Source organism: Ascaphus truei, chromosome 21 (assembly GCF_040206685.1).
Source record: "Ascaphus truei isolate aAscTru1 chromosome 21, aAscTru1.hap1, whole genome shotgun sequence".
In the NCBI taxonomy this organism is placed as follows: Eukaryota; Metazoa; Chordata; class Amphibia; order Anura; family Ascaphidae; genus Ascaphus; species Ascaphus truei.
This window is the reverse complement of record NC_134503.1, coordinates 17,817,503-17,827,199: the sequence shown is the minus strand read 5'-3', so window position 1 is coordinate 17,827,199 and position 9,697 is coordinate 17,817,503. Positions and strand designations below refer to the sequence as shown.

At 45.4% G+C, this 9,697-nt stretch overlaps 1 protein-coding gene across 1 annotated transcript; it reads left to right on the top strand.

The window, feature by feature from the left end:
- The first annotated feature begins 1,881 nt into the window (after positions 1–1,881).
- Positions 1,882–9,510, top strand: LOC142472272 (bcl-2-related ovarian killer protein homolog A-like). Its single transcript, XM_075579237.1, has 2 exons — positions 1,882–2,367; positions 8,315–9,510. The coding sequence occupies exons 1-2, from the start codon at positions 1,909–1,911 to the stop codon at positions 8,450–8,452; spliced, it is 597 nt and encodes a 198-aa protein (XP_075435352.1). The 5' UTR covers positions 1,882–1,908; the 3' UTR covers positions 8,453–9,510.
- The last annotated feature ends 187 nt before the right edge of the window (positions 9,511–9,697 follow it).

Sequence of the window (9,697 nt, the reverse complement as noted above, 5' to 3'; positions counted from 1 at the left end):
TGTCTCCCACCCACCCAGTCACTGTCTCCCACCCAGTCACTGTCTCCCACCCACCCAGTCACTGTCTCCCACCCAGTCACTGTCTCCCACCCAGTCACTGTCACCCACCCAGTCACTGTCTCCCACCCACCCAGTACTGTCTCCCATCCAGTCACTGTCACCCACCCAGTCACTGTCACCCAGACACCCAGTCACTGTCTCCCATCCAGTCACTGTCACCCACCCAGTCACTGTCACCCAGACACCCAGTCACTGTCTCCCATCCAGTAACTGTCACCCACCCAGTCACTGTCTCCCACCCACCCAGTCACTGTCACCCACCTAGTCACTGTCTCCCACCCAGTCACTGTCTCCCACCCAGTCACTGTCTCCCACCCAGTCACTGTCTCCCACCCACCCAGTCACTGTCACCCACCCAGTCACTGTCTCCCACCCAGTCACTGTCTCCCACCCAGTCACCATCTCCCACCCAGTCACTGTCTCCCACCCAGTCACTGTCACCCACCCAGTCACTGTCACCCACCCAGTCAATGTCTCCCACCCAGTCACTGTCTCCCACCCAGTCACTGTCTCCCACCCAGTCACTGTCTCCCACCCAGTCACTGTCTCCCACCCACCATCATTCACCCACCCAGTCACTGTCTCCCACCCAGTCACTGTCTCCCACCCACCCAGTCACTGTCTCCTACCCAGTCACTGTCACCCACCCAGTCACTGTCACCCAGACACCCAGTCACTGTCACCCAGTCACCCACCCACCGTCATTCACCCACCCACCATCATTCAACTGTCATTCATTCATTCACCCACCCACCCACTGTCATTCATTCACCCAAGCACCCACCCACCGCCATTCACCCACCCACCGTCATTCAACTATCATTCATTCATTCACCCACCCACCCACTGTCATTCATTCACCCACCCACTCACTGTCATTCATTCACCCACCCACCCACTGTCATTCATTCACCCACCCACCCACTGTCATTCATTCACCCAAGCACCCACCCACTCACTGTCATTCATTCACCCACCCACTGTCATTCACCCACCCACTTACCCACCCACTGTCAAGTCATTCATTCACCCAACTGTCATTCATTCACCCACCCACTGTCATTCATTCACCCACCCAACCGTCATTCACCCCCCCACCCACTGTCATTCAACTGTCATTCACCCACTGTCATTCACCCACTGTCATTCACCCACCATCATTCACCCACCCAACCATCATTCACCCACCCACCCACTGTCATTCAACTGTCATTCACCCACTGTCATTCACCCACCCACCCACTGTCATTCACCCACCGTCATTCACCCAACTGTCATTCTACTGTCATTCTACTGTCATTCACCCACCCAGTCACTGTCATTCACCCACCCAGTCATCCACCCACTTACACACCCACCCACTCACACACCCACCCAGGCAGGCAGTCACATGTCTTTTGTTGAAAATATAAAAATAAATAGGTTGCATTGTAATGTTTTTTTTCTGTATCACAATAAGAAAACAGTTAAGTAAAAGTTGCGCGCTAAAAGATATTTTTTCGTGGTAGTTGAGCTATGGGTTCGGGGGGGGGTGCGCTATGGGTTCGGGGGGGGGGGGGGCCTGCTCCTTTCATTTGTCCCGGGCCCTGTGATTTCTGTTTGCGGCCCTGCCTGTCTTTGTACTCTTACTCTGCAAATGCAAACCCCTTTTCTTCCTATACACCTGCAATTTGTGTTGAAGTACTATCAATAAAGTTGGCATCTATGTATGAAAGCTATTAGGCATGTTATATACAGCCCTGCTGCCAAGCTCGCCGGAGTTATGTATTTTTAGAAGCTGGCAGCTTTCCGTTGTGTTTCAGCATCGTAATGTAACTAAAAATAAGCCGCTTCTCTCACTTCCTCCCGATGGCTGCAGTTGATCAGACAGACTCGGTGGTAATCGAGGCCTATCAGCTGTCCCGTGATTACATTGCCTATGTGACGGGGAAATCTATAGGGCCAGCACCTTCCGCAGCAACAGCCGTTCTGCGTCAGGCAGGGGATGAGCTTCTGGAGAAGTTCCCAATCTTCTTCAAACGCTGGCCAAGGGTATTCAACGGTGTGACAGAGAACGAGGCCTGTGACTTCCTCATACAGATCCTGGAGGAAAACTTCAAACAGCAGCGGGAACGTCAGCATAGGCATCCTGGGTACCCCCCAGAGCTGGCATGGAGCTCCATCCTTTCCATCTATGTGCTGGCTGGGCAGATGGCGATATACTGCCAGGAACATGGTATGGAAGGGGCTCTAGGGCCCTTGGCTGAAAGAGTGGGTCACTATGTAGAGGAGAATGTTTGCCCTGTCATTAGAGCAAAGAATGGATGGGTGAGTACTGTACTACAGGTAAACATAAAAACGTTTGTGGTCAGAACAACATTTTAGGGGCCTATGCAGTAAGCGTTCATAAGCCACTTATCGCCCAAAATGCCTACTGCTATTCAGTAAGCGGTGATAAGTGGGTGATAAAAGACAGAATCGCTCAAAAAAAATTGCTCATAAAAAAAATCACAGAGGAAGCGGTGATAAGTCACTTATTGACGCTTTTCAGCATGTTCATAAACTCGCGCAATTCTAGTAGCAGTGATTTGGCTATGAACGCCTATCGCCGCTCTAGAATGGTGATTTTATCACAAAATCCTCACGCCAGAAAATTTGGCGTGAAGGTGTTGGAAACCTGCAGAGAAGCGGCGAGATGGGACTTAGAAAAAAAAATGCATTTTTCCTGCATAGGATTGATGTCGGGAATCTCTGGAGCTGATATCCATTAATATTAGCACCAGAGACCCCTGGCATGAATCCTATGCAACAAAAATGCATTTACAGTAAATTTAAATACCATAGCGGATAGCCTCAGGGACCCCCTACTTCCCGAGATACAGGCCCCGTTATGGGGGGCCAGTATCTCCTATGCATCTAAATGTCCACGTCACATGACCATGGGAATAAAATGCATAGGAGATACCGGCACCCCATAACGGGGCCTGTATCTCCGGAAGTAGGGGGTCCCTGAGGCTGAAACCAATGCGGTTCAGCTCAGGAGACCCCCTGCTTATCTAAACTATTAACAAAATTAAAATTTATACACATTTCGGGCGAGATTTGCACAGGGAGAGACGGCTCTCTCAGAGCAGCTCTCTCTGCAGCAGATACAACTCGCCGGGTGAGGCCTTTTCAGAGGGTCGTTCATCAGATCACCGGCTAATCGCCCGTTTTGTGAATTTTGCTATGACAGGTAATGAAGGCTTTCTGATACCGTGATGGCAACGCTCATAAAAACGGTGATTTAAATGGCCCGGTGATTTTTTTTATGAACCTTTAGTGCATGAGGTCCTTAATCTCCGGGATGGATCCTTCTTCAGAAATACAATCAGCGGTCAAAGTGGCTTGCAAAAGTGGTCAATTTGTGATTCTAAAGGGGGCAGGGGTAAGTACTACAACTTCATATTTACAGGCGCACAGTTTCCCTTCCTTTTCCTTTTTGTTCTCCTCGCCACTTATTGTACAAATCGAGCTAGAAAAAAAAGAAATGTAGTGGTACTGGGTCTGCCATCCAATCATTCTGAATGTGTTACACACCGTAGTACGTCGAAGTTCTGGAATCTGTGATGGTCCCGGAGAAATGTGCGTTTGTTGCAGGTGTGTAAAGAGCTTTCAAAACCCCCATAGATTTCTTCTTCGCGTGTCTTAAACTTTGGGGAAAAGCTACTCGATATTTTAGAAAGATTTCTACTGTGTTTGTATATCTAGAAAGTCGAAAAGAAGAGAGGCTGCCCAAAATGTCAATACAAAGGGGGAACTGTGTGCCTGTAAATATAAAATAGTAGGGCTTCCCGCTGACCCCTTATGATCACAGGTTGACCTCTAAGTATGAGCAGTGACTTTCTCTTGAGGAAGGCCCCTAATGGTTCAACAAAACATCGAGCAATTGTTCTGTGCTGTTGTGTAATGAAATGTAGTTGTCTTCACTGCAGTTTCAGTTCTGATCATCGCTTAGACTGTTTCCAAAGTCTCCCCTCACTAGTGGTGAAGTGTTGATGGAGCGATGTCAAGAGCGCCATCTTGTGACAAATAAGATGAAGAGCAGCTGATAGGCAGGGTCCATCGGTACCTTTCCTGCATATTTACTGCTAAGGATACGATACCAGGCCCACATGAACTCGCTCACATTATACAGGCCAACGTCACCCGTCCAATGAAAGCTTTGGGACACAGGCGGTCTTCGGTCATCCAGTGGAATCCGTTCCATACACCGCGGCGGATAGTGAAACCGTGGGATTGCGAATTCCATGCTAATGAGCGGCGGATAATGAGATCCGACATCGGATAGTGCGTTCCACGGAACGCATTGTGATCCGTCGGATACCCCGCTCATCGGAAAATAAAACGATGGATGGCGAGGAGCACCTGTGTTAGTTACATTATAGCGGGTCGGGAACGCAACGAAAATGTGCTTGTTACAGTAGCTCCTTCACGGCAGATATTAAAGGAGCAGAACAGGCTGCATTGTGTTTTAATAATGTATTTATTTATTAATTACAGGATTGAAGCAGGGCATCTCCGGCACCGAACTGTGTTAATTTCCCCTCCGGGGACCTCCTACTTCCAGCAATACTTAACTTCATAGGGGATGCCGGTATCTCTGCAGTCAGGGAACTGTGTGCCTAACATAATGGCGGCTTTAAATGTTCCGTGTCACGCGGGCCAATTTGAAGCTGTGACATCATCCATTGTGGCTTCCTATCGGCCAGCGTGACCGGGACATTTAAACGGCACCGGCACTGCTATTGAGGTAAATATATCTGGAAACAGGGGGTCTCCAGGGGCTGAAATGAACACAGTTCAGCTCAGGAGACCCCAAGCTTTAATCCTGTAATAAAAAAAAACAAATTGTTGCTTCACTTTAGAAATTTGTTAATCTCAGTGGTCGACGTTGCTTAAAAAAAAAAAAGTAGCGGTACTGTGCCTCACTTAACCCCTTCAGTGCCAACAAGATCTAAAATGCAGAATTTGTAAACATTGTGGATAAGCTATTTGGACCACGTCACAGAAAGATCAATACAATATTTATGCTTTACAAAGAAAAGATAAAAAAGAGAAATGCAGGGTTTTCCTAAAATAAAGATTGTTCTAAATACAAAGTGGAACTATGTGTGTAAATAAAAATAAAAAAGTAGTGGTACTTGGCTTGTAAACAAAAATCCTGGTAATCTGGGGTGGCAAAAAAATAATAAAAGTAGAGGTACTCAGGACTGTAAATAAAAAGATACTCAGTACCCTGTTGTTCAGGGGTGGGCAACTCCAGTCCTCAAGGGTGACCAACGGATCAGGTTTTCAGAATATTCCTGCTTCAGCACAGAAGACTTAATCAGCGGTTGAGCCGCTGAGCCACTGATGAGCCACATGTGCTGAAGCAGAGATATCCTTTAAACCTGACTTTTGGTGGCTCTTGAAGACTGGAGTTGCTCGCCCCTGAACTAGTTACTTAGCATCGCCTTTCAACCCTTGGATGACGAGTATTTTTCAACTATGTTCAACATTATGTTCACTGCTAGATAATATACAAGAGCACATACTATTCAAATACAAATAGGTGCAGTATGACATGGCTCCATTTACCCTCCCGGCAGAGAAGAGCTCGGATGGTGAGGAAGCACAGGAATCTATGATTTCAGTAAGCTGCAGAACATCAGCAGATTGGAGGTGATGGACATATATAAACCTAACGGCTAGAAACACATGCGTGGGACATGATGACGAGAGGTTTAGATGTAGACACTGCTGACTATCAACAGCAACACTGACAACATGTGGCCCCTGGTTCAATTCCCGGGGTCTGCTCCTTGTGGCCCATGGCACCAAAACCATAGATTGTAAGTTCTATGGGGCAGGGGCAGTGGCAGTGTCTGTAAAAAATCAATCTATACCATGCTGCTTACCACACACTATACTGTAATGGTGACGACCCAGTGGGAGAAAAGCACTATATCCAATAAAGTTATTATTACTGCAGACATAGGTTTGCAAAGTCATTATTTTTTTCTGTACACTTTGTTTAGATTCTTTTTAACCTTGTTTTAGGCATTACTGCTCTTTTTATCCCGTTTTCATTGTATTGCAGCTCATATATAGCACTTATAGTGCTTCTAAATTTGGACCCCTTAGCCACCACATACATGTTAAGCCTCCTATTGACTATATTATTGTTTTTTTATATATCTTTTCTCTATGTCAGTGTTTTTCAACCCAGGTTCCTATGAACCCTTAGGTTCCCTGGGCATCCCTAAAAAGTTCCCTGTAATTTTGTGGTCATTTGAAAATTGTACCAAATACAGAAGTATTTACAATGCATCTGATCTCAGACACGCTATTAGAGAGGGTTGGGGTTCCTTACAATGCATCTGCTCTCAGACACGCTATTAGAGAGGGTTGGGGTTCCTTACAATGCATCTGATATTAGACACGCTATTAGAGAGGGTTGGGGTTCCTTACAATGCATCTGATCTCAGACGCGCTATTAGAGAGGGTTGGGGTTCCTTACAATGCATCTGATCTCAGACGCGCTATTAGAGAGGGTTGGGGTTCCTTACAGTGCATCTGATATTAGACGCGCTATTAGAGAGGGTTGGGGTTCCTTACAATGCATCTGATCACAGACGCGCTATTAGAGAGGGTTGGGGTTCCTTACAATGCATCTGATCTCAGACGCGCTATTAGAGAGGGTTGGGGTTCCTCACAATGCATCTGATCTCAGACACACTATTAGAGAGGGTTGGGGTTCCTCACAATGCATCTGATCTCAGACGCGCTATTAGAGAGGGTTGGGGTTCCTCACAATGCATCTGATCTCAGACACTATTAGAGAGGGTTGGGGTTCCTTACAATGCATCTAATCTCAGACGTGCTATTAGAGAGAAGAAAAAAGACCTAAAGCTCACAGGAGAGAACTAAACAGAAACAGAACATGGTGTAATCTGTATAATATTGAAAAACGTCCTGCTGTAAATGTCTTCACTTACAAGATAAAAGTAAAGTGCCGGCATTGATAATGATCTTATCTGGTTGTTGTAGAAGAGGGTCCGCTCTGCTGGGCTCAGCCAGGCTCCTCTTTTGAAGTGTAGCTGCTGGGCTCAATCAAGAAACGATCCTCCTCGCAATGGACTGCTCACACTGAACTACTAGGCTCAGCTCAGCTCCCAAGATAGATATTTGCAAGAATAAGATAAGGAAAGAGAAAGGATGTACAAAGTACAAACACGTTTATTAAGCTAAAAGCATAAAAAGATATGTCCGCAGAAGGAACACTCCACTACGGTATTTTCTATATTGACTTTACTATACCGGGTGAGAGGTTGGACCAGCTGCAGGGAGAGTTTAATTAGTTATATTTTATTTTCCCCTTGTTTAAGTGTTTGTAATATTGCGCAGTTCTGTTTCTTTCCAAAGTGCTATTAGAGAGGGCTGGGGTTCCTTACAATGCATCTGATCTCAGACGCGCTATTAGAGAGGGTCGGGGTTCCTTACAATGTGTCTGATCTCAGACGCGCTATTAGAGAGGTTTGGGGTTCCTTACAATGCATCTGATCTCAGACGCACTATTAGAGAGGGTTGGGGTTCCTTACAATGCATCTGATCTCAGACGCGCTATTAGAGAGGGTTGGGGTTACACACAATGCATCTGATCTCAGACGCGCTATTAGAGAGGGTTGTGGTTCTTCAGAATTTCACATAGGTTCCTTACCCAGAAAATGGTTGGAAACCACTGCTATATATAGTGGAAGGTATTCAAAGGCCATGGTATTAAATTGGTAGTTTATGAACCTGCTGAAAGGGTCGTGCTTGGTGGTAACAGGCCAAACGTGCTTTGGCCCAAAAATTGGACCAAATTACCCATACTTATTAGAAGAAAATATACCAATCAATAAAATTATTTGACATATTGGATGGGCATTGGGGGATTCTTTTCTGTTACGTGGCAGAGCATTGTTTTCATTTCTCCCTGCAACAAAAATCCCTCACCGCGATGCAAGTCCATGAAAGAAGAGAACATAGGTTGAACTTGATGGACATATGTCGTTTTTCAACCTCATCTACTATGTAACTTCTGCATTTTCCTATCAGATGTTGGCCAGAGTGGTGGGCTGGTGGCAATAAAACAGGGACTTGTAGAGACAGGTAGAAGTTAGGAAAGAGATGGATTTCTAAAGATATTTATGCTCTTGGTGTATTTCCCACTAATGTTTGTGGGGTTTCTTTTCTTTTTTAAATCTACAAGGGTGGCTTTTCCGAACGTTTTAGAAAAAAAGAAGACATAGAGAAGAAAGCGCTGAAGATCTGCTGTGGTCTTCTCCTCGTATGCTCAGCTCTAATACTCACTCACTTCCTATGGAGAAGAAAGATGCCTTCTTCCTGACACCAGCCTATTCCAAAGCAGGACAGTGTCAACCATACCACATTGCTCTGAATAGATAGTCATCTAGGGACCGACTGCAGACTGAGATCTTTTCAACACATGCTGAGCTAGAGTCAACTGCTGCCTTCTACTTCCTTAAGTAATTTGTAGTTGATGAGTTTCGCCAAATAAATTAATGGTTGCCCCCATTTAAAAGCCTAAATAAAAAATATATATATAAGTCCATATCCCTGGAATCTGACCACCGAACCTCAGAAATCAGAGCAAATGTTTGACCGATGCTCAGATCTCCATGCTGGTCCCAAGGCGAAATCGGGGTAAAACCTAATTTTGTGTTCCTGCTCACGTTTCGCTTCCTTAACAAAGCCGCCTCTCCCTTCCCCTGCTGCCATTTGGTAGCGGCGTGGGCAAAGGATCGAAGCGAGGTTGGGATACACAAGAGAGAGGCAGGGGAGTGACATGAAATAAATAATAATGATAATTAATTATATGTAAAAATGATAATACCTTTGACTGGTTAGCTTATTGGACTTAGTATTACGCAGAGACAAGCCCTCTGATTTGTGTCAGTCAATGAGTCCTGTCCCAGACTGGGTCCTCCATTGGTGTTGGGTTACCTAAGACTGGGTAATATTCAGATTCTATTCATTTTTGTTAATCACCATCTGACCTACACCTATCTACCTGTAAACCATTGAATTAGTCCCAGCAGGCTAGAGTAACAACCGAACTAGCAACTAACACACCATTATCGGTAGTGGTGGTGGTTTAAATAAAAATATATATTTTTAATTAAATGTAATCTACTACTCTAAGTAAAGAGAGAGGGGGGCTACCACCTGACCTGTCTCCTAATCTTTATCTCAGTCAGAAATTAGAAGAACATATAACGTGAGAAACTTGTTTTTTTTCTAGCAGTTCCAGGCAATTCGTTCCAGTCGGTGATTGCAAGTTACACGTTAATAGTTATTACTTTACAACATGCACCATCAATCTGTTGGCTTATATAAATATTATTTATTATTAAAGGAATAAATATATACCACTACCGTTCACCATCTGACCTGTGTCGACTCTCTCTACCAGTATACACGAGTCAGTATATAGAGTAGATACAGGTAGTCTTCGCTATCCAACGTTTCCCTTTACAACGAATGGCATATCCAACGCGTCACAATGCAACCCTACTGGTCGTTATCCGACGCCGGAATGCGTTATCCGACGCCGGAATGCGTTATCCAACGC

What these genes read in the sequence shown, in the direction of transcription:
- LOC142472272 (XM_075579237.1), top strand. Translation starts at nt 1,909, where the DNA reads ATGGCTGCAGTTGATCAGACAGACTCGGTGGTAATCGAGGCCTATCAG. An exon ending in TTAGAGCAAAGAATGGATGG is followed by an intron (nt 2,368 to 8,314) that starts GTGAGTACTGTA and finishes TAAATCTACAAG; the next exon opens with GGTGGCTTTTCCGAACGTTT.